Here is a 25424-nt window from a genome sequence, read left to right on the forward strand (position 1 = left end):
AGGGCTATTATTGCTGGTGTGGATTTATTGTTGCTGGGGGGGGGTATTTTGTTGTAGGGGGTCTATTGTTACTGGTGGCATTTATAGTTGCGGGAGAGGGGGAGTTGTTGGTGGGAGGAATCTACTTTTGAAAGATGGGTCTATTGATGCTGGGGAGTATTTTATTGCAGGGGGTCTATTGTTGTTGGGAAGGTCTATTACTGCTGGTGGGGATCTATTGTTGCTGGAGGGGTGGTCAGTTGTTGTTGGGAGGAATCTACTTTTGAAGGAGGGGGTCTTTTGATTCTGATAGGGGGTATATTGTTGCCGGAGGGGGGGGGGGTCAGTTGTTGTTGGGATGGATCTACTGTTGAGGGAGGGGGTCTACTGGTGTTGGGAGATTTTTTTGTTGCAGGGGGTCTATTGTTGCTGGGGAGGTCTATTAATGCTGGCAGCGGATCTAATGTAGCTTGAGGAGGTCAATTGTTGTGAGGGATCTACTGTTGAAGGAGCGGTCTATCGATGTTAGGGGTTTATTTTGTTGCAGGGGAGGTCTATTGTTGCTGGGGTGGTCTATTTTTGCTGGTGGGGGATCTATTGTTGCTGGAATGGGTGTGTAAATTGTTGTTTGGATGGATCTACTGTTGAGGGAGGGGACTTCTATCCTGGGGGAGTATATTGTTGTATTGTTGCTGGGGGGGGCGTCTATTATTGTTGGAGAGTCTGTTATTATTGTGGGGGGAATCTATTGCTGCTTGGGGGGGGGGGGGTCAGTTGTTGTTAGGGTGGATCTACTATTGAGGCAGAGGTCTACTGATGTTGAGGGATTATTTTGTTGCAGGGGGTCTATTTTTTCTGGGGAAGTCTATTTCTACTGCTGGGGTCTGTTGTTGCTGGAGGGGGGAGGGGGTCAATTGTTGGGAGGGATCTGCTTTTGAGGGAGGATGTCAATTGATGCTGGTGAGGTTGATTACTGCTGATGAGGATCTATTGTTGTTGGAGGGGGTCCGTTGTTGTTGTGATGGATCTACCGATGAGGAAGGGGGGTCAATTGATGTTGGGGGAATATATTGTTGCAGGGGGTCTATTGTTTCTGGTAAGGATCTATTGTTGTTGGAGGGGGCCCGTTGTTGTTGGGATGGATCTACTGATGAGGGAGGGGAGTCTGTTGATGCTGGTGAGGTCTATTACTGCTGGTGAGGATCTATTGTTGTTGGAGGGGGTCCGTTGTTGTTGGGATGGATCTACCGATGAGGGAGGGGGGGGTCTATTGATGTTGGGGGAGTATATTGTTGCAGGGGGTCTATTGTTTCTGGTGAGGATCTATTGTTGTTGGAGGGGGTCAGTTGTTGTTGGGATGGATCTACCGATGAGGGAGGGGGGGGTCTATTGATGTTGGGGGAGTATATTGTTGCAGGGGGTCTATTGTTTCTGGTGAGGATATATTGTTGTTGGAGGGGGCCCGTTGTTGTTGGGATGGATCTACTGATGAGGGAGGGGAGTCTATTGATGCTGGTGAGGTCTATTACTGCTGGTGAGGATCTATTGTTGTTGGAGGGGGTCCGTTGTTGTTGGGATGGATCTACCGATGAGGGAGGGGATTCTATTGATGTTGGGGGAGTATATTGTTGCAGGGGGTCTATTGTTTCTGGTGAGGATCTATTGTTGTTGGAGGGGGTCTGTTGTTGTTGGGATGGATCTACTGATGAGGGAGGGGGGTCTATTGATGCTGGTGGGGGTCTATTATTGCTGGTGAGGATCTATTGTTGTTGGAGGGGGTCTGTTCTTGCTGGGATGGATCTACCGATGAGGGAGGGGGGTCTATTGATGTTGGGGGAGTATATTGTTGCAAGGGGTCTATTGTTTCTGGTGAGGATCTATTGTTATGGGGGGTCAGTTGTTGGGATGGATCTACCGATGAGGGAGGGGAGTCTATTACTGCTGGTGAGGATCTATTTTTGTTGGAGGGGGTCCGTTGTTGTTGGGATGGATCTACCGATGAGGGAGGGGATTCTATTGATGTTGGGGGAGTATATTGTTGCAGGGGGTCTATTGTTTCTGGTGAGGATCTATTGTTGTTGGAGGGGGTCTGTTGTTGTTGGGATGGATCTACTGATGAGGGAGGGGGGTCTATTGGTGCTGGTGGGGGTCTATTATTGCTGGTGAGGATCTATTGTTGTTGGAGGGGGTCTGTTCTTGCTGGGATGGATCTACCGATGAGGGAGGGGGGTCTATTGATGTTGGGGGAGTATATTGTTGCAAGGGGTCTATTGTTTCTGGTGAGGATCTATTGTTATGGGGGGTCAGTTGTTGGGATGGATCTACCGATGATGGAGGGGAGTCTATTACTGCTGGTGAGGATCTATTTTTGTTGGAGGGGGTCCGTTGTTGTTGGGATGGATCTACCGATGAGGGAGGGGGGTCTATTGATGCTGATGAGGTCTATTATTGCTGGTGAGGATCTATTGTTGTTGGAGGGGGCCCGTTGTTGTTGTGGATGGATCTACTGATGAGGGAGGGGGGTCTATTGATGCTGGGGAAGTATATTGTTGCAGGAGATCTATTATTTCTGGTGAGGATCTATTGTTGCTGGAGGGGGTCCGTTGTTGTTGGGATGGATCTACTGATGAGGGAGGGGGGTCAATTGATGCTGGGGGAGTATATTGTTGCAAGGGATCTATTGTTTCTGGTGAGGATCTATTGTAGCTGGAGGGAGTCCATTGTTGTTGGGATGGATCTACTGATGAGGGAGGGGGGTCTATTGATGCTGGGGGAGTATATTGTTGCAGGGGATCTATTGTTTCTGGTGAGGATCTATTGTAGCTGGAGGGTGTCCATTGTTGTTGGGATAGATCTACTGATGAGGGAGGGGGGTCTATTGATGCTGGGGGGTGTATATTGTTGCAGGGGGTCTATTGTTTCTGGTGAGGATCTATTGTTGATGGGGGGATATGTTATTGCTGCTGGAAGGAGTAATCTCTAAAAGGGGCGGTACTGGGAGGCGGGCAGGGGGTGGAAGCAAGGGACGGTGCTCGGGGGTGGGTAGGGGGCGGAGACAAGAGGTAACTTGTCTCCGCCCCCTACGAAGGGGGGGAGGAATTTTCTGCACTTATTCTCTGAAAAGAAAACGCCGATAATCATCAATATTTTACCAGAAATCCTCGGCATGAAACATCAACATCCTTGTGCTTTATTATTATTATTATTATTATTATTATTATTATTATTATTATTATTATTAGTACAAAGAGACAGAAGATACATCCAGCTGAGTGCTGATTGGACGGATGAAGTGCGGCGTTTCTCATGCTCCGGTTATTGCCACATGAAGCCCAGACCATGCACCCGCCAAACATCTGGGGGCCACACGGGGCCCCTATGATAGAAGAAGAGGAAGTGGTGGGGGGAGGGTCTAGCTGTGCTCTTTTTATAGACGGTGTCACAGGACCGCCCCCTCTGATCAGGGGGCGGGGTTTTATTACATCAGGAAAACATTTTAAGTGCGTAGAAAAAAAAATGAAAGTGAAGCCGATATATAAAAACAATTTCCTTCCCCTTTTCTGTTCTCTTCTCCCCGAGTCGCCCTCCGGGGGGGGGGGGGGGGGCGGTCACTATAAACACCCCCAGCACCGAACCCATGTAGGCGTGTTAGCGCCCCTTCTGAAAGGGCACGATTCTCCAACTGGCTTTCTATTGGCTGGACGAGGTCGCATGGGATGGGCGTGGCTATGGTCACCTATGCTGTCTGACACTTCACTGGAGGCGTGTTCTCTAGATTTCTTTGCATTGCCAATGGCAAGGAAGGTGAGCGGGGGGGGGGGGGGGAGGGGCTGATATAGTAGGAGGAATGTGAACGGGGGAGGGGGAGGGGCAGTTATAGGTTCCCTTCCCTCGGCTTTTGTGCTTTCGGTCTAAGAAAGGAAGGGCGACCCCCGGAAGTCGCACATCTATGGTGTCCTACTGCAATGAATGGAGTAGCAACCTCAGCCTGGACTCCGACCAACGCGTTTCACCCCTCCCCCGCGGAAGCTTATACATGGGGGGAACGTAGGTCTGTGCTTCAACTAAAAAGTTCCCTCCAGCGGTGAGCGACCAATCAGGACTCAGCCCGGTGTCATCCATTGTGCGTCACTTTCAGTAACGGTAATGAGCATGTGATTTCCATCCAGTCTTTACCCGTCCGCGGTGCAGCGTGCATTTCCAAAAAGTTTTTTTTTTTTTTTTTTTGGTGCAAAGTATAACAGTCCGTCATTGGAAGACATCGAATATTTACTCCGTTCCCTCCTCCGCGCTCTCCCAGCCGACTCCTCCACTCAGATCCGCAGTCTATACATAGCTCCGCCCTCTACTGCCACGGAACCAATCCCAATCCATCGCCTAATCGCCGACCGCTGGCCGGGAACGTCTCTCGGCAAACTCAGTTGATCAGGCCGCAGGGTGAAATGCTGCTTGCTGGAAGAGAGCAAAGTCAGAGGCGTGTTACTGCGAGAAATGGAATAAAAATAATAATAATAATAATAAATAATAATAATATATAGATCCTGAATTTAAAAAAAATTATAAATTGTTATTAATAATAATAATAAAAATAACAATAATAATTAATTTTTTTGTTAATTTGGGATCTATTATTATTTATTACTCAGGATCTATATATTATTAATATTATTATTATTATTAAATATTCATATTTAGGATTTATAAATTATAATTTTTATTCAGGATATATATGTTATGTATTATTTTAACTTTTATTATTATTTTTATTTTTATTCAGGATCAATATGAAATTCATTATTATTATTATTATTATTATTATTATTATTATTATTATTAATAATAATAATAAATAGATCCCGAATAATAATAATAAATAATACATAGATTATGAATAATAATAATAATAATAATAAATACATACAGTCAGGGTCTAATTATTATTGTTATTATTATTATTATTAATAATAATAAATAGATCCCGAATAATAATAATAAATAATACATAGATTATGAATAATAATAATAATAATAATAATAAATAACATAACATATAGATCCTGATCAAAAATAAGAATAATAATTTATAGATCCTAAATAATATTAATAATAATATTTATATTAAATATCATTTGGTTACAGTATGCCCACAAGATCGCAAAGTCGTTGCGTGTCCTACATATTATGCAATTCTTGTTAAAGTGGAGCTAAACTATATCTGAGCACCACAAACCAAAAAACACTATTTGATTCATTTTTAATATTCAAATCAAAAACGCCCCTCGTCCATTCATGTCTCCATGCTTTATTTTGTTCACAAATAACTTTGTAAAACACCCCCCTAGCATTCCTAGCCGTAGCCATTTTGAGTAAGGGCAGATGATTCATGTAGCATTTCCTTTATTGTATCCATCTGCCCTTAGCTCAGGCATGCGGGTGTCCTGTCAGAATCGGTGACCCGTCAGATTAGGTAACGGAAGTGACGTTTCATCAGCTGCACATGCGTTACACCGCTACCAGGTTTGCTCATCTGACAGAACATCTGCAGTGGGAAGAAGCGGCAGTGGACATCTTGCTACACCCAGCTTTGTCTTAAATTTCAGAGTAATATTAGGAATAAAGTGAGCGGATATAAATATAGTATAGTGATATCTGTGATGCTGTTTGGATGTTACATTTTGAAAGAAGCTGAACGGCAGCAGTAGGAAGGTGGCACCTCATGGCAAAGATCTCTCTGAGGATCTGAAGATAAGAATTGTTGCTCTACATAAAGATGGCCTAGGCCAGTGATGGCGAACCTCGACACCCCAGATGTTTTGGAACTACATTTCCCATGATGCTCATGCACTCTGCAGTGTAGTTGAGCATCATGGGAAATGTAGTTCCAAAACATCTGGGGTGCCGAGGTTCACCATCACTGGTCTAGGCTATAAGAAGATTGCCAAGACCCTGAAACTGAGCTGCAGCACGGTGGCCAAGACCATACAGGGATATAACAGGACAGGTTCCCCTCAGAACAGGCCTCGCCAAAGAAGTTGAGGTCACGTGATCAGCGTCATATCCAGAGGTTGTCTTTGGGAAATAGACGTATGAGTGCTGCCAGCATTGCTGCAGAGGTTGTAGGGGTGGGGGGTCAGCCTGTCAGTGCTCAGACTATACGCCGCACACTGCATCAAATTGGTCTGCATGGCTGTCATCCCAGAAGGAAGCCTCTTTTAAAGATGATGCACAAGAAAGACCGCAAACAGTTTGCTGAAGACAAGCAGACTAAGGAGATGGATTACTGGAACCATGTCCTGTGGTCTGAGGAGACCAAGATAAAGGTATTTGGTGTCAGATGGTGTCAGGCGTGTGTGGGGGCAACCAGTCAGGCATGGTGGTGGGGGTGTCATGGTCTGGGGCTGCATGAGTGCTGCCGGCACTGGGGGGCTACAGATCATTGAGGGGACCATGAATGCCAACATGTACTGTGACATACTGAAGCAGAGCATGATCCCCTCCCTTCAGAGACTGGGGGCCGCAGGGCAGTATTCCAACATGATAACCACCCCAAACACACCTCCAACACCACCACTGCCTTGCTAAAGAAGCTGAGGGTAAAGGTGATGGACTGGCCAAGCACGTCTCCAGACCTAAACCCTATTGATCATCTGTGGGACATCCTCAGAGGGAAGGTGGAGGAGGGGAAGGTCTCCAACATCCACCAGCTCTGTGATGTCATCATGGGGGAGGGGAAGAGGACTCCAGTGGTGACCTGTGAAGCTCTGGTGACCTCCATGCCCAAGAGGGTGAAGGCAGTGCTGGGAAATAATGGCGGCCACACAAAATATTGACACTTTGCGTCCAATTTGGAGATTTTCACTTAGGGGTGTACTGACTTTTGCTGCCAGCGGTTTAGACATTAATGGCTGTGTGTTGAGTTATTTTGAGGGGACAGGAAATTTACACTGTTATACAAGCTGTACACTCACTACTTTACATTGTAGACAAGTGTCATTTCTTCAGTGTTGTCACATGAAAAGAAATGTGACGGAGGGGTGTACTTACTTTTGTCAGATCCTGTATATGGCAGCAGATTGCTCGATTTGGTCGCAATTATCAGACAATCTTTTTTTTTTTATCCCTCATGGATGGTGACCCCACCGGGAGACCCGCACCCCTCCCCCCCACCTCCCAGGAATGTGGTGCTATTCTAGAATTTGGGAATGTTTGCGACACAAAAGAACTCGGCGCGGCACAAAGCTCTCCTTATTCCGCCTTTTGTGCGCGGCGATGGCAGGTACCGGGGGCGGCCGATGTCTAACGCCACGCTTTTCAGGAAAGTGCTCCAGATTGGCGTCTTCGGTGAGAAAAGGATTAAATCCGAGAATGAACCCCCCCCCCCCCCACCCCAGGGCTGCCTCCCCCACCCCCGCCGCCGGCCCTGAGAGCCGCCATTGTCCGCTGAGTCCCTCCACTTCTAATTTATGGAAATCTATTTGTGTCTCCGAATTCCTCCGAATGGCCGACAGACTGAGAAAGAGCCGGCCGGAGAGCCTCAGGAATGATATGGGCTTAGTGTTAAGGTTATGGTTAGTATTAGGATTACAATTAGTGATATAATTAGTGTTAGGGTTATTATTAGGGATACGGTTAGTATTAGGATTATAATTAGTGATAGGATTAGTGTTAGGGTTATGGTTAGTATTAGGATTTGAATTAGGAATAGGGTTAGTGTTAGTGTCAGAATTAGGGATAGGGTTATGGTTAGTATTAGGATTAGAATTAATAATAGGATTAGTGTTAGGATTATTATTAGGAATAGGGTTAGTGTTAGGGTCACAATTAGGGATAGGGGGTTATTATTAGGGATATGGTTAGTATTAGAATTAGGGATAGGGTCAGTGTCAGAATTAGGGATAGGGTTAGTGTTAGGTTTATTATTAGGGATATGATTAGTGTTAGGGTTATGGTTAGTATTAGAATTAGAGATAGTGTTAGAATTAGGGATATGGTTAGTGTTGGGTTAGCGTTAGGGTTATGGTTAGTATTAGGATTAGAATTAGGGATAGGGTTAGTGTTAGTGTCAGAATTAAGGATAGGGTTAGTGTTAGGATTATTATCAGGGATAGGGTTAGTGTTAGGTTAGTGTTAGGGTTATTATTAGGGATATGATTAGTGTTAGGGTTATGGTTAGTATTAGGATTAGAATTAGAGATAGGGTTAGTGTTAGAATTAGGGATAGGGTTAGTGTTAGGATTATTATCAGGGATATGGTTAGTGTTAGGGTCAGAATTATGGGTAGTTAGGGAAAGGATTAGTGTTAGGGTTATGGTTTGCATTAGAGCTAGCGATAGAGTTAAAGTTAGGTTAGTGTTAGGGTTATTAATAGTAATAGGTTGAGTGTTAGGTTGGTATTGGGGTTAGTGTTGGGGTGAACACTGCAGATGGGGTTAATGTTCAGCAGGCCATATGGGTACGGAGGGCGGCATTTTCTGAGGTGTGAGGGCGGTGTTACCTGGCGGTTGCGGAGGGCAGAGTTACCTAGTGGGTGCAGAGTTACCTGGCGGGTGCGGCGGGCGGCATTACCTGGCGGGTGCGGCGGGCGGCGTTACCTGGCGGGTGCGGCGGGCGGCGTTACCTGGCGGGTGCAGCGTTGCCTGGTGTGTGCGGTGGTTGGTGTTACCTGCCAGGTGCTGAGGGCGGTGTTACCTGGCGGGTGCTGAGAGCGGTGTTACCTGGCGGGTGCTGAGAGAGCGGTTTTACCTGGCGGGTGCTGAGAACGGTGTTACCTGGCGGGTGCTGAGGGTGGAGTTACCTGGCGGGTGTGGAGGGCGGTGTTACCTGGCGGGTGCTGAGAGCGGTGTTACCTGGCGGGTGCTGAGAGCGGTTTTACCTGGCGGGTGCTGAGAGCGGTTTTACCTGGCGGGTGCTGAGAGCGGTGTTACCTGGCGGGTGCTGAGAGCGGTTTTACCTGGCGGGTGCTGAGAGCGGTTTTACCTGGCGGGTGCTGAGAGCGGTGTTACCTGGCGGGTGCTGAGGGTGGAGTTACCTGGCGGGTGCGGAGGGCGGTGTTACCTGGCGGGTGTGGAGGGCGGTGTTACCTGGCGGGTGCTGAGAGCGGTGTTACCTGGCGGGTGCTGAGAGCGGTTTTACCTGGCGGGTGCTGAGAGCGGTGTTACCTGGCGGGTGCTGAGAGCGGTGTTACCTGGCGGGTGCTGAGGGTGGAGTTACCTGGCGGGTGCGGAGGGCGGTGTTACCTGGCGGGTGTGGAGGGCGGTGTTACCTGGCGGGTGCTGAGAGCGGTGTTACCTGGCGGGTGCTGAGAGCGGTTTTACCTGGCGGGTGCTGAGAGCGGTGTTACCTGGCGGGTGCTGAGGGTGGAGTTACCTGGCGGGTGTGGAGGGCGGTGTTACCTGGCGGGTGCTGAGAGCGGTGTTACCTGGCGGGTGCTGAGAGCGGTTTTACCTGGCGGGTGCTGAGGGTGGAGTTACCTGGCGGGTGCGGAGTTACCTAGCAGGTGTGGAGTTACCTGGCGGGTGCTGAGGGTGGAGTTATCTGGTGGGTGTGGAGTTACCTGGCGGGTGCTGAGGGTGGAGTTACCTGGCGGGTGTGGAATTACCTGGCGGGTGCTGAGGGTGGTGTTACCTGGCGGGTGTGGAGTTACCTGGCGGGTGCTGAGGGTGGTGTTACCTGGCGGGTGTGGAGTTACCTGGCGGGTGTGGAGTTACCTGGCGGGTGCTGAGGGTGGAGTTACCTGGCGGGTGCTGAGGGTGGAGTTACCTGGCGGGTGCTGAGGGTGGTGTTACCCGACGGGTGTGGAGTTACCTGGCGGGTATGGAGTTACCTGGTGGGTGCGGAGGGTGGTGTTACCTGGCGGGTGTGGAGTTACCTGGCGGGTGCGGAGGGCGGTGCATTTTCTGAGGTGTGAGGGCGGCGCGGTCCTGTACAACATCCAGCACAGCACAGTGACACGACATCACGAGACACCGCACTGTCACAAGACGGCGACATGCAACGCACAACACAAACCGTGCCGCTGACTGACCTGGGGAGCTGGAGGCCGGACTCACCGTCAGCAGAACCTCCTGGTTGTCGGCCAGGGCCTGCTTGGCCAGGTACCGCTCCCGCTTCACTTTAATCTCCACCGACTCTGGAATGTCCGGGACCATCCAATCAATACAGCGCAGACTGAAGAACACCACGTGCTGGGGGAGGGGAGACACAGAAATACGTCAGGACAATCTGCGCAATCATTACACCGATATACCCGGGCCCACCACCCAAATACCGAGGGCGCCACACATCATACAATCCTGGGTTACACATCACAGTCCAGTTTGCTTTTGTTTTTTTAATTGTAACATTTTTGCTACTTCTGACCAACAAACTGCAACAATGTTACAATAATAACTTGTTTTCAGCACTTTATCACAGTATGTGCATTGTGCGGCCATTACAGTGCACATGTGTCACACCCTCTGTATTGTATTCACTTTCTGATGCTGATTTATTCCCTCACTGAGGAATCGGATGCACCTTCTTTATCTTTAACCCTTCCTTGTCTATGTTCCAGTCTAAGCTAAGGTTATCTGTTTCAGGGGGGCTCCTTTCTCTTGCAGCATCTTATTTGTATACAGGGTGTAGTGGTCTCCCTGCACTGTGTGCGTCAATAGACACACACAGCCCCATATCCTAGGATGACAAGACTCTCCCCTGCTTCTCCTCCTCCTCCTCCCCCTTCCCTTGCTCCTCCTCCTCATTACCCTCCTCTGCTCCTCCTCCCTCCTACCTTCCCCTGCTCCTCCTCTCTCCTCCTCCCCCTTACCTTCCCCTGCTCCGCCTCCCTCTTCCTCCCCCTTACCTTCCCCTGCTCCTCCTCCCTCCTCCTTCCCCTTACCTTCCCCTGCCCCGCCTCCCTCCTCCTTCCCCTTACTCCCCCCTGCTCCTCCTCCCCCATATTCCCCCCTGCTCTGCCTCCCTTCTCCACCTCCCCTTACCTTCCCCTGCTCCTCCTCCTTACCTTCCCCAGCCCTGCGTCCCTCCTCCTCCCCCTTACTCCTCCCTGCTCCTCCTCCCCCTTACTCCTCTCTGCTCCTCCTCCTCCTTACACCCCTCTGCTCCTCCTCCTCCTTACACCCCTCTGCTCCTCCTCCCCCTTACTCCCCCTGCTTCTCTTCTCTCCTTCTGCCCCTTACTCCTCCCTGCTCCTCCTCCCCCTTACACCCCTCTGCTCCTCCTCCCCCTTACTCCCCCTGCTTCTCTTCTCTCCTTCTGCCCCTTACTCCTCCCTGCTCCTCCCCCCCCTTACACCCCCCTGCTCCTCCTCCCTCCTCCTCCCCCTTACCTTCCCCTGTCCTGCCTCCCTCCTCCTCCCCCTTAAACCCCCCAGTCCCGCCTCCCTCCTCCTCCCCCTTACTCCCCCTGCTTTGCCTCCCTCCTCCTCCCCCTTACCTTCCCCTGTCCCGCCTCCCTCTTCCTCCCCCTTACTCCCCCCCTGCTCCGCCTCCCTCCTCCTCCTCCCCCTTACTCCCCCCTGCTCCTCTCCCCCCACCTTCTCCCCTTGCCTCCTCCTCCTCCCTTTTCTCCACACTAACAGACTGACCCCAGACACTGTGTTATCTCATTCCTGTGAAGACCGGAAGTTCAGGGAAGCAGCCCTGAGAGAGCAGGAGCCAGCAGCATTGAAAGTTGTAAACTGCAAGTGCTGAGTAAACATTATACGGAATACTCTGCTGGGGAATGATTATTTTATTGATCCCAATGAGAGGTCATCATGACTTCACCACAAGGGGTGACGCATGTGATGTGCAGAGCAGCGGTGTCTGCGTTCCTTCCATCGATCGCTATGGATATATTACCTCGCTGTCCGCTCTCTGCGCTCCCATGGTGCTCTGCTCCTCCATTCTCAGATCAATAACCGGATTTATTGGCTCTCGTATCCACTCACCTCAAAGGCGATGATGAACCCCAACCGCACGGCCAGAAGCTTCCAATAGAAGAGCGTGAATCTCCCGTCCTCATCCCGGAAGGCTTTGTACCTGCACCATACACAGAGAGATGGGGTGACCCCGGGGTGTCCCCCCAAACATTCATAGAGCGGATCTATACACACAGCCCCTCCCCCATTATCACTGACAGAGGGGAGAGAAAAGATACTTTTTTTAGGGGTTCGGATGTCACTTCCCTTTTCAGTGACCCCCTGCGGGAAAATAGATTTATGGGGACACAGAAATATAATCCAGAGAGAGCTTCCAATCCGATCCAAGACTCTCCATAATACAAAGGAGACCTTTGGCTGGAGCTGGACCGGGAAATTCTATTCCATGTCTTGGGGTGGATCATCACCTTAGTTGTCCCCGGGGCTCTTTTCACCCCCAGCATTAAATGCATGTAATGGCAAGGGGTGCTGGGGGATCTATTGTTTATGGCTGCTGGAGGATCTATTGTTTCCGGATGTTTGGGGATCTACAGTTGAGGGAGGGGGTCTATTGATGCTGGGGGAGTATATTGTTTCAGGGTATCTATAGGGGCAGATCTATTATTGGGGGATCTGTTACTGCTGGGGAGGTCTATTGTTGCTGGTGGGGGATATGTTGTTGTTGGGGGGATCTACTGTTGAGGGAGGAATCTATAAATGATGGGGGGGGGGGGTATTTTGTTGCAGGGGTCTATAGCTGCTGTTGGGTCTATTGTTTCTGGCTGCTGGAGGATCTATTGTTGCTGGGGCAGATCTATTGTCGAGAGGGGGAATATGTTGTGGCTGGGGAGGTCTATTGTTGCTGGTGGAGGATCTGTTGTTGAGGGAGGGGTCTATTGATGGTGGGGGAGTATTTTGTTGGAGGGTGTTTATAGGGGCAAATCTATTGTTGGGGGGAGATCTGCTTCTGCTAGGGAGATCTACTGCTGAGAGAGGGGTATATTGATGCTGGGGGAGTATTTTGTTGTGGGGGGGGTCTAAAGCTTTGGGGCGGTGTCTGATATTGCTGCAGGGGATCTATTTTTACTGCTTTTATTGGTATCATTAAGACATTCTATACAAATTACTTGGGTAGGGGGCAGAGACAAGGAGTACTCAGAGGTGGGTAGGGGCAGAGACAAGGGGTGCTCAGAGGTGGGTAGGGGGGGAGACAAGGGGTGCTCAGAGGTGGATAGGAGCGGAGACAAGGAGTACTCAGAGGTGGGTAGGGGCGGAGACAAGGGGTGCTCAGAGGTGGGTAGGGGCGGAGACAAGGGGTGCTCAGAGGTGGGTAGGAGCAGAGACAAGGGGTGCTCAGAGGTGGGTAGGGGGCGGAGACAAGGGGTGCTCAGAGGGGGGTAGGGGCAGAGACAAGGGGTGCTCAGAGGTGGGTAGGAGCAGAGACAAGGGGTGCTCAGAGGTGGGTAGGGGGCGGAGACAAGGGGTGCTCAGAAGTGGGTAGGAAGCAGAGACAAGGGGTGCTCAGAGGTGGGTAGGAAGCAGAGACAAGGGGTGCTCAGAGGTGGGTAGGAAGCAGAGACAAGGGGTGCTCAGAGGTGGGTAGGAAGCAGAGACAAGGGGTACTCAGAAGTGGGTAGGAAGCAGAGACAAGGGGTGCTCAGAAGTGGGTAGGGAGCTGAGACCAGGGGTGCTCAGAAGTGAGTAGGAAGCAGAGACAAGGGGTGCTCAGAGGGGGGTAGGGGCAGAGACAAGGGGTGCTCAGAGGTGGGTAGGGGGCGGAGACAAGGGGTGCTCAGAAGTGGGTAGGAAGCAGAGACAAGGGGTGCTCAGAGGTGGGTAGGAAGCAGAGACAAGGGGTGCTCAGAGGTGGGTAGGAAGCAGAGACAAGGGGTGCTCAGAAGTGGGTAGGAAGCAGAGACAAGGGGTGCTCAGAAGTGGGTAGGGAGCAGAGACAAGGGGTGCTCAGAAGTGGGTAGGGAGCAGAGACAAGGGGTGCTCAGAAGTGGGTAGGGAGCAGAGACAAGGGGTGCTCAGAAGTGGGTAGGGAGCAGAGACAAGGGGTGCTCAGAAGTGAGTAGGAAGCAGAGACAAGGGGTGCTCAGAGGTGGGTAGGAAGCAGAGACAAGGGGTGCTCAGAGGTGGGTAGGAAGCAGAGACAAGGGGTGCTCAGAGGTGGGTAGGAAGCAGAGACAAGGGGTGCTCAGAAGTGGGTAGGGAGCAGAGACAAGGGGTGCTCAGAAGTGGGTAGGGAGCAGAGACAAGGGGTGCTCAGAAGTGGGTAGGGAGCAGAGACAAGGGGTGCTCAGAAGTGGGTAGGGAGCAGAGACAAGGGGTGCTCAGAAGTGGGTAGGGAGCAGAGACAAGGGGTGCTCAGAAGTGGGTAGGAAGCAGAGACAAGGGGTGCTCAGAGGTGGGTAGGAAGCAGAGACAAGGGGTGCTCAGAGGTGGGTAGGAAGCAGAGACAAGGGGTGCTCAGAGGTGGGTAGGAAGCAGAGACAAGGGGTGCTCAGAAGTGGGTAGGGAGCAGAGACAAGGGGTGCTCAGAAGTGGGTAGGGAGCAGAGACCAGGGGTGCTCAGAAGTGAGTAGGAAGCAGAGACAAGGGGTGCTCAGAGGTGGGTAGGGAGCAGAGACCAGGGGTGCTCAGAAGTGAGTAGGAAGCAGAGACAAGGGGTGCTCAGAAGTGAGTAGAAAGCAGAGACAAAGGGTGCTCAGAGGTGGGTAGGGAGCAGAGACCAGGGGTGCTCAGAAGTGAGTAGGAAGCAGAGACAAGGGGTGCTCAGAGGTGGGTAGGAAGCAGAGACAAGGGGTGCTCAGAGGTGGGTAGGAAGCAGAGACAAGGGGTGCTCAGAGGTGGGTAGGAAGCAGAGACAAGGGGTGCTCAGAAGTGGGTAGGAAGCAGAGACAAGGGGTGCTCAGAAGTGGGTAGGGAGCAGAGACAAGGGGTGCTCAGAAGTGGGTAGGGAGCAGAGACCAGGGGTGCTCAGAAGTGAGTAGGAAGCAGAGACAAGGGGTGCTCAGAAGTGGGTAGGAAGCAGAGACCAGGGGTGCTCAGAGGTGGGTAGGAAGCAGAGACAAGGGGTGCTCAGAGGTGGGTAGGGAGCAGAGACAAGGGGTGCTCAGAAGTGGGTAGGGAGCAGAGACCAGGGGTGCTCAGAAGTGAGTAGGAAGCAGAGACAAGGGGTGCTCAGAAGTGGGTAGGAAGCAGAGACAAGGGGTGCTCAGAGGTGGGTAGGAAGCAGAGACAAGGGGTGCTCAGAAGTGGGTAGGAAGCAGAGACAAGGGGTGCTCAGAAGTGGGTAGGAAGCAGAGACAAGGGGTGCTCAGAGGTGGGTAGGAAGCAGAGACAAGGGGTGCTCAGAGGTGGGTAGGAAGCAGAGACAAGGGGTGCTCAGAGGAGGGTAGGGGGTGGAAACAAGGGGTGCTCAGAGGTGGGCGGTACCTGCACCTATCCTCTGAGAAGAAATGCCCTGGTTGTTCCCATGGATTCTCATGACCTGCTGGGGGTATTTGATGTCCGGAGTTGGGACATTGTCCCTTGGCCACTTGTCCCCAAGGAGAGAACTGCCCACCAATGGCGTGTCTTCTACCCACCTGTATGCAAGGAATGGGGCCACTCACCTGCACAGGGTGTGGTTGGCGGACACGTAGCTGTGCGGGGAGTAGGACAGCGTGAAGTTCAGGTAGCCGTCCAAGTTGCTGTCGTATTCGTACTGGTAGAGAAGACGCGGTAGGAAGTCGGAGGTGAAGGCAATGAGGAAAGCCTGGAATAAGCAGAGACGCGGTGACTCGCCATCCTCATACCGCTTATATAAGGGGTGGTTTAAACCTGAGCGCCTGGCAAACAGCCTAATACCTATAGGGGGGCTGAATTACCTGCCAAATATTTTGTAGTGCTGTCCATCCGGTCGTGAGATTTGCACAGCTCTGTCACCCTGTCTAGCAGGGCCGAAGAACTGACTTTTCTCAGCTGCAGTTACATGCATTGTCCATCTCCCCGCCTTTGATTGGACAATGAAAAGAGCAACAGCAGACCGATGAGCTCTCTATCACTCTGCACTTTCCTCCTATCAGCATTACCATTGGCTCTTTATGCAGTTTTTCCCTCTCCTAGTCTGAGCTCTGCCGTGCAAGAGGCTAATACCAGGTGACATTCATGTATTTACGTTGCTTGCATAAAAAAAACAAAAAACAAAACTTCTGAACTACTAAAATCATATTAAACTATAATAGCCATATCCTGATAGTAAATGTATTGATAGGCCCGGCCTAGAAGAAGGGCCGAGGAGGACTACGGCTCCAGGGAAGGGTTTCGCCTCACTTACATTGACAATGACGGAGAGTTGGGCCAAGGCCTCCAGGATATGGAACCAGACGCCGATATGCTGAGCCCGCTCCGCCACCGGGCGCCGATATTCGCGCACGAACTTCTGGGCGTCCAGGCGAATTTCCACCCAGTTGTTGAGTAGAGCGAAAAGCGGAGCCAGCGGGAACGCGGCCACAAAGATGGTGATGAAGCCAAACTGGATGACTAAGAGAAGAGACGGGTCAAAGGTGGTAGAGATGGCATATCATGACCCCCTTCCCTCCATCCCCCCCCAGTGGAGCATCCACCAGACACCTCCTAATGGTGTTTACAGAGCGCCATATGTAATGGAATATAAGGGGGTCCTCTAATACCCCCTCCCCAAGGAGTATCCACCAGACACCTCCTAATGGTGTTTACAGAGCGCCATATGTAATGGAATATAAGGGGGTCCTCTAATACCCCCTCCCCAAGGAGTATCCACTAGACACCTCCTAATGGTGTTTACAGAGCGCCATATGTAATGGAATATAAGGGGGTCCTCTAATACCCCCTCCCCAAGGAGTATCCACCAGACACCTCCTAATGGTGTTTACAGAGCGCCATATGTAATGGAAGATAAGGGGGTCCTCTAATACCCCCTCCCCAAGGAGTATCCACCAGACACCTCCTAATGGTGTTTACAGAGCGCCATATGTAATGGAATATAAGGGGGTCCTCTAATACCCCCCTCCCCAAGGAGTATCCACCAGACACCTCCTAATGGTGTTTACAGAGTCCCATATGTAATGGAATATAAGGGGGTCCTCTAATACCCCCCTCCCCAAGGAGTATCCACCAGACACCTCCTAATGGTGTTTACAGAGCGCCATATGTAATGGAATATAAGGGGGTCCTCTAATACCCCCTCCCCAAGGAGTATCCACCAGACACCTCCTAATGGTGTTTACAGAGCGCCATATGTAATGGAATATAAGGGGGTCCTCTAATACCCCCCTCCCCAAGGAGTATCCACCAGACACCTCCTAATGGTGTTTACAGAGTCCCATATGTAATGGAATATAAGGGGGTCCTCTAATACCCCCCTCCCCAAGGAGTATCCACCAGACACCTCCTAATGGTGTTTACAGAGCGCCATATGTAATGGAATATAAGGGGGTCCTCTAATACCCCCCTCCCCAAGGAGTATCCACCAGACACCTCCTAATGGTGTTTACAGAGTCCCATATGTAATGGAAGATAAGGGGGTCCTCTAATACCCCCTCCCCAAGGAGTATCCACCAGACACCTCCTAATGGTGTTTACAGAGTCCCATATGTAATGGAAGATAAGGGGGTCCTCTAATACCCCCTCCCCAAGGAGTATCCACCAGACACCTCCTAATGGTGTTTACAGAGTCCCATATGTAATGGAAGATAAGGGGGTCCTCTAATACCCCCCTCCCCAAGGAGTATCCACCAGACACCTCCTAATGGTGTTTACAGAGTCCCATATGTAATGGAATATAAGGGGGTCCTCTAATACCCCCCTCCCCAAGGAGTATCCACCAGACACCTCCTAATGGTGTTTACAGAGCGCCATATGTAATGGAATATAAGGGGGTCCTCTAATACCCCCTCCCCAAGGAGTATCCACCAGACACCTCCTATTGTGTACACAGGATACATCTGAAGTGGATTTGGTCTTTGGCCAAGCCCTTTGTAGGGTTCATTTATTCCATCGAGAACAGGGTTCTCAACCAGGGTTCAGTGGAACTCAAGGGTTCCTCCAATGTTTGCCAGGGGTTCCTTGAGCAATGACCAATTTTCCCCTCTCAGATAAGTTCCCAGTGACACCGATGACCTTTTTAGCTATCTGCAGGGGGGAATTCTTCCCCAAGACCATAGATGTAAGGAGCTCTCTTCCACTGATCATTACACCAATGTATCATGAGTTGTAGATATAGCCATTTTTACCAGGAGTTCCCTGAGACGGAAAGGTTTTTTTTCAAGGGTTCCTCTGTGTTAAAAAGGTTGAGAAAGTCTGATCTAGAACTTTCCGGAGGTGTCGAAAGCTGACATGTACCCAAGCAGGTCACTCACCCATCTCCAGGTACTCCTCGAAGAGCCCCTCACACTCAATGAGTTCGTAGTCTTCCTCCCATCGCTGGGGTTCCTCAGAGATCTGCGTCCCGCGGACCTTGGCCAGCTGCCGCCTCTGCCGCCATGACTTCAACTTCCTGCCAGAGAAAGCAAAAGGTGATAAACTGTCGGATTTCACATGTATGTGTATTAACCACAAATACTTTATATGCACTGCCCAAAACATTGTCTACTGCAGGGATCTGCAATTAGTGGACCTCCAGCTGTTACAAAACTACAAGTCCCATCATGCCTCTGCCTTCGGGTGTCATGCTTGTGGCTGTCAGAGTCTTGCTATGCCTCATGGGAGTTGTAGTTCTGCAACAGCTGGAGGTCCGCTAATTGCCCATCCCTGGTCTACTGTATGAGGAGGGTGAGAAGGCTGGACACCGGCTCATGTCATGGATCAGGGTAAGTTCTGTCTCATAACTTTATGCTTAGTTATTTCTCAAAGCTTTCTCGAAATTGCATTTTTGAGACCTTCAGTGGTGGTTCTTATCCTTCTTTTTTTCATCGAACTATGACTTGTTTGTTTTAAGGGTCCACAATGATCTTCCATAAATGTCCATCTTCAAAGACCTGAAGATACTACTAGTCGGCATAGGAGGTCTGTCCATACAGGGAACCCATCTAACATTTTTTTTTTAACCACTTTCAGACCGGACCATTTTGCTGGTCAAAGACCAGACCACTTTTTGCGATTCGGCGCTGCGTCGCTTTAACTGACAATTGCGCGGTCGTGGCGACGTGGCTCCCAAACAAAATTGACGTCCTTTTTTTCCCACAAATAGAGCTTTCTTTTGGTGGTATTTGATCACCTCTGCGGTTTTTATTTTTTGCGCTATAAACAAAAATAGAGCGACAATTTTGAAAAAAACACATTATTTTTTATTTTTTGTTATAATAAATATCCCCCAAAAATATATAAAAAAACATATTTTTTCCTCAGTTTAGGCCGATACGTATTCTTCTACATATTTTTGGTAAAATAAATCGCAATAAGCGATTATTGATTGGTTTGCGCAAAAGTTATAGCGTTTACAAAATAGGGATAGTTTTATAGCATTTTTAGTAATCATTTTTTATTATTTTATTTTTTTACTAGTAATGGCGGCGATCAGCGATTTTTATTGTGACTGCGACATTGTGGCGGACACATCGGACATTTTTGACACATTTTTGGGACCATTGTCATTTATACAGCAATCAGTGCTATATAAATGCAGTGATTCCTGTGTAAATGACACTGGCAGTGAAGGGGTTAACCAGCGGGTGGCAGTGTAGGGGTTAAGTGTTCCTAGGGGCGTGTTACTAACTGTGGGGGGGGTTGGGCTTTCATTTAGTGAACACTGATCTCTGCTCCAATCACATGGAGCAGAGATCAGCGTCACTAGTTGCTAGGCAGAATGGAGAAATGCTGTTTACACGGCATTTCCTCCATTCAGCCGTCCCGTGAGACGATCGCGGGTATGCCCGCGGCGATCGAGTCCGCGGGTCCCGCGCCTGGACTCACGGGGGTCCCGACCAGCGCGGGAGCGCGCCGCCAGCAGCGCGCTCCCGATGGCAGGGTGGCATTGAAGATTGGACGTACATGTACGCCAATATGCCTGCCCGTGCCATTCTGTCGACGTACATCGGCGTGCGCAGGTCGGGAACCAGTTAATGTAATCCTAAAATCTTGGCTTTGATGCATTTATGTGAAAGGTCCCAAACCCCTTGTCCTTGAGCCAGAAGATGGAGCTTAAGATCCAGTGCCAACCTTCAGCTCCTCAAACACGCTACTCAACTAAAACTCTATACAACATAAGTTAGGCTTGTGCAATTCGTTTCGCAACGAATCGAAATTCGGTCGAATTTTGCATCTTTCGGACATTCGGATGCATCCGAATGTCCGAATAAAAAAAATAACGAATAACAACAAATACGAAAGAAATATAACGAATTAATTCGAATGAATTCGCTAATTCTTTAAAGATCTAATGAAACAAAAGGTCAGCTCCAAGTAAATCTTATAGTCCAATAGATATAGGCAATATGTCAAGTACTTTTCTGCAGCAGAGAATGACATTTTGCGACCCGATTTTGGGGCCACATATCTCGGGGTCACTTATAGCTAGAAACCCCAAATTTGGTATACAAACACAATAGTACTAGCACTACAACATATCCAAATGTGGAGTTTGTAGCACTAAGTGATCCCGAGATACGTGGCCCCAAATTCGGGTCACAAAATGTCAAGCCCTTTTCTGCAGCAGAGAATGGCATTTTGCGACCCGATTTTGGGGCCACATATCTCGGGGTCACTTATAGCTAGAAACTCCAAATTTGGTATACAAACACAATACTACTAGCACTACAGCATATCCAAATGTAGAGTTTCTAGCACTAAGTGACCCCGAGATACATGGCCCTAAAGTCGGGTAACAAAATATTTTCGAATGTGGTTGAAATCATTTCGAATCCGGTAGAAATATTTTCGAATTTGGCCGATTTTTTCGAATTCGGTAGAAAACTAAACGAAATCCGAAAACGAATTTAAGGAAGTTAATGAATATAACTAAAAGAAATTAATGAATTAACTAATTAAAATGAAACAAAACTAAACAATTTTTTTCCTTTTGCATATGTCTGGCCCCAAATTCGGGTCACAAAATGTCAAGCACTTTTCTGCAGCAGAGAATGACATTTTGCGACCCGATTTTGGGGCCACATATCTCGGGGTCACTTATAGCTAGAAACCCCAAATTTGGTATGCAAACAAAATACTACAACATATCCAAATTTGGAGTTTCTAGCACCAAGTGACCCCGAGATACATGGCCCTAAAGTCGGGTCACAAAATATTTTCGAATGCGGTTGAAATAATTTCGAATCCGGTAAAAATATTTTCGAATGTGGCCGATTTTTCGAATTCGGTAGAAAACTAAACGAAATCCGAAAAACAAATTTTTTCCTTTTGCACATGTCTAACATAAGTGCTTGGATTTGATTCAGACACGAACCAGCCCCACCACTTGTACCTCCACACCCCATCTCCATGACCACCAAAACCGATCCATTTTCATCACTTTCAAGCATTTTATGGCCCACTTTATGGTTAGGTGTCCTCCAATCATATATGTCAATTATACATTAATGTACATTAGTTATCTGTCCATATCACTTACGGGATCAGAAACTCCTGGATATTGCTGACAATCTGCTTGCCGACCATTATAATGAAGAGCTGTTGGGCCAGTTCTATGAGGCAGCCACCTGGACCGCACTGTAGAGGAACATTGAAAATAAATAACACCGAATGCAACTGATACTCATCCGAAATGTAAAGCACCCCCATTTGTGGGGAAATTATCTTTGGCTAGGAGATGACCAGATGGTCTTAAATGTTTGCTTTTAAACAATAGGCCTTTGCACATTACATGATTGGACATTCATAGCATTCTGAATACCTGCAAGAAGTTCAAGGACAATAGGAGTCATAAAACTGAAACTTTGGTTTTGTTACGGTAAAATAAATCAGCCTAGTATAGTATTAATGCTCTTCCACCCTTGTGGTAACAGTTTGGACAAGACCATTTTTGTTTCTGTGCCCGATTACAAAGCCAGCTCCATAAAGACATGGTGTGACCACTGTCATGTGGAGGAACTTGAGTGTCCTGCACAGAGCCCTGACCTCAACCTTACTGATCACCTTTGGGATGGCTTGGAAACTCAATTTTGAGAGTCATCCAACATCAGTACCCAACCTCAACCCTACTGTACACCTTTGGGATGGCTTGGAACCTTACAAATGGGCAGAAAATCCCACAGACACCCTGGAAAATATTGTTGAAAGTCTTCCCAGAAGAGTGGAGGATGTTATGGTAACAAAGTGATGGTGGGGGGGGGGGGGGGGTGTGGTGGACTTCATATTGGCTATGGTTTATTCGTTTTGAAATGGGATGTCTAAGCCCTTGTACACACGGTTCGGAGATTCCGACAACCAAATCTGTCGGAAGTAATTCAGACGGATTAATTCCGGAAGAGATCCGGAAGTGATGTTGCATACACACGGGTCGGACTAAGTTGTCGGAAAATCCGATTGTACATAATGTGATGACGTTATTTCGTTAGGACAGGACTAAGTTCAGGCTAGTAGCCAATAGCTTTGGTGTAGGAATTTGATCTGAGCATGCGTGGCACCTTGTCCATCGGAGTAGGCTACACATGATCGGAGTATGTCCGATCGGAGCATTTTGTTGGAAAATTTTACCGGCAAGTTGGAAAAATTGGTCGGAGTATAAACAGTCCGATGCAGACCACATACAGTCGGATATCCGACAAAACGGTCCGATAGGTAACATTCAGACAGAATCTCCGACCGTGTGTACAAGGGCTTACAAGCTCCTCTAGGTGTGATGGTCAGGTGTGTATTTCTAGGCATTATTATAATTGATAATAGTGCTCTCTAAAGTACGTATAGCATGCAACCATCACAGCTTGGTGAATCAGGCCCATGGGGCTCCAAATGTCTCCAAGTCCCCTTATTGAGACGCCCCAAGTGCTCAGTGTAACGGCTCCCAAACCTGTCTTGCATTTGAAATGAGTCTGCTCTTCCTGAAACAAAATGATATCTAGATGCACCAAGGGAATAAAATCATTCCGGGTGATTTTACGCCCTGTGGGGTTTTCATAAAATATATGATATATTCATCTTCATATTTTCTACATGCCCAGTAAGTGACAATATATTTATTTATAGAGATAAAACTTACATCCTCGTTCCTCATACCCAAGAGTTTTCCATACTGGCCAGGATATCCCACAAATCTGCAAGGCAGAAACGCACAGTCATCAAAGGCCCTGTTTGGTTGTTTCGTACATTGTCAGTGCCCCGCGATTAGCCCATTGACTATATTTCTGTAGCCGTGGGCAGTGTGCCCGGGCAATAGATATTGAGGCTGTAGCAGCAAAATTGTCTTCTCACCTGCCTTTGAAGAAAGCCACATAGAATGGTGATGAGTAGAAGTTCACGAACTGGAAGATGAAAACCTTAAAGGTAAACGCATCCTCGTGTAACGATTGGGTGCGATGCATCTCTGTGATAGGGAGGAGATAATGGTTATCCGAGAGCACCTGTCTATCACAAGAGGTCCTGTCTAAGCTGTTTGTGCTGGCCACTGTAAAGACACCTTTACTATCTACTACCCACCAAATCCCAAGGACAATACCCAGGGCCACACCATGCTAATTATTTGAAAGAAGACTAGAACTACATAGGATCACCTATGTTTCAGATATCTGCAGAGAGACTCATTGGAATGCATAGGAAATGTTATATACTGTACTGAGCACTGCAGATAATCCCTTTACTGCCCCTCTAAACACCTCATGCCAAAGTCATTACCCAGGGCAGTGGGAATGAGGAAAGTATGAGGAAAGTATTACACAATCACACTAACTAAAAGATATAGAGAGAGGCATAAAACCACAGGGGTATTTCTAAGCTATATGCACTGGGCATTGTAGGGACCCCTTTACAATCCCTCCAACCCCCTTCTCACACAACAATAACCAGGGCCATAACATGCTAATAATTCAGAGGGGATGAATAGTACACCAGATCACCTATATCAGATACAGAGGGATGCATAAAACCTCAGAGGTAATTTCTAACCTATATGCACCGGATGTTGTAGTGACCCCTTTACAGCCCCTCCAGTCCCCTTCCCAAACAAATATAACCAGGGCCACAGCATTCTAATTGGAAGGAATGAACATTATACCAGAGCAATTATCTATCAGATACAAAGAGATGCACAAAACCGAAGAGGTATTTTCTAAGCTATATGTACTGGATTCTGTAGAAATCCCTTTACTGTCCCTCTGATCCCTCATCCCAAGGAAAGTTACAGGAACCGCATCACGCTGTTTAATAGGAAGGAGCAAATGGTTACACAAGAGCATCTGTCTATCAGATACAGGGAGATGCATAGCACCCCAGAAGATATTTCCAAGCTATTTATATTGGGTGCATTGAGAACCCTTTACCGTTCCTCTGAACCCTCCACCCTTATACCCTATAACAATAACCAGGGCCATACCAGTGATACTGTGAGTATACTAAAAAGGGTCAGTGGGAAGATCGCCCCCTAGAATGCTACAATGGTGGTCAAATTCCACCCTGGATCTGGTGTTGTAAGCTTTCTTAGAATCAGAAAATAATCATTTTTTGGTACAGTACACAATACCCTGACCCAATGCACACTCACATTATTCTTCCACCATAGACCAATATGCTAACCTCCTCCTAACACTCTAGTTGTATCTATCAAGTCTATACCATGCACTACCCACCTCACTGTGTTCTCACCATGCACTACCTACCTCATTGTGTTCTCACAAAGCAATACCCTCCTCATTGTGTTCTCACCATGCACTGCCCACTTCATTGTGTTCTCACCATGCACTACTCACCTCATTGCGTTCTCACTATGCACTACCAACCACATTGTGTTCTCACCATGCACTACCCACCTCACTGTGTTCTCATCATGCACTACTCACCCCATCGGGTTAGTTTTTCAGCCAGTGAGGTGTAGACTTGACTCATTAGCAAGATGAGGACTAGGTTGACCATAGTGCTACTAATATTGGCAATGTTACCAGCCTACAATTCAGAACACAGAAATACTTGTGGATCACGATTGAGAAGGAGATACGTTATACTGCCAATTAATAAGGTGAATTAAATCTTACATTGCAACTGGCCAGTATACACAGGTATAGGATTTACAGGTGTCTACAAATTACACAATCAGCACTAACTTATTTAAATAATTATCTGGCGATTGACATTATCAGGTGCGAAGGAAGGCCAGAAACTTGTCTCCATCGTTTATACAAATTGTTGTGACAAATACATGATCCTTCCTGCATAAACGAGCACACGCTGCGGTTAACTGCATTCCAAACTGGCGCAATGTTATAACTGTCCACTAGAGGGGGTAATTAGTAGAAAGATTATATGCCACTACTGCACTTTGTCTCAGCCAATCACGTTATCTGGTCTATAGCGCCTGGCTCTGTAAATTGCCCCCTTGTGTGTTTTGTAGACATGTCACTGGAGAAGTGATCGAGGGGGT

General features: G+C 48.5%; 1 protein-coding gene across 4 annotated transcripts in view; it reads right to left on the reverse strand.

Moving 5' to 3' along the window:
- Positions 1 to 3148: 3148 nt before the first annotated feature.
- Positions 3149 to 25424, reverse strand: part of ANO7 (anoctamin 7) — a 45444-nt gene continuing 23168 nt past the window's right edge. For 3 of the 4 annotated variants that reach the window (XM_077456294.1, XM_077456291.1, XM_077456293.1), the window contains exons 15-24: positions 24847 to 24949; positions 23267 to 23378; positions 23055 to 23109; positions 21468 to 21565; positions 18262 to 18398; positions 16200 to 16405; positions 15496 to 15638; positions 11906 to 11996; positions 10004 to 10163; positions 3149 to 4431 (exon numbers count right to left, since the gene is read on the reverse strand). In XM_077456294.1, the coding sequence (XP_077312420.1) occupies positions 4397 to 4431; positions 10004 to 10163; positions 11906 to 11996; positions 15496 to 15638; positions 16200 to 16405; positions 18262 to 18398; positions 21468 to 21565; positions 23055 to 23109; positions 23267 to 23378; positions 24847 to 24949 (1140 nt within the window). In that variant the 3' untranslated portion in view covers positions 3149 to 4396. The remainder of the gene's footprint in view (positions 4432 to 10003; positions 10164 to 11905; positions 11997 to 15495; positions 15639 to 16199; positions 16406 to 18261; positions 18399 to 21467; positions 21566 to 23054; positions 23110 to 23266; positions 23379 to 24846; positions 24950 to 25424) is intronic. The other variant, XM_077456295.1, reaches the window with a different exon arrangement.

The sequence above is a fragment of the Lithobates pipiens genome, unplaced genomic scaffold (assembly GCF_037356315.1).
Source record: "Lithobates pipiens isolate NorthernLeopardFrog02 unplaced genomic scaffold, aLitPip1_a1.2 Scaffold_27, whole genome shotgun sequence".
Lineage (NCBI taxonomy): Eukaryota > Metazoa > Chordata > Amphibia > Anura > Ranidae > Lithobates > Lithobates pipiens.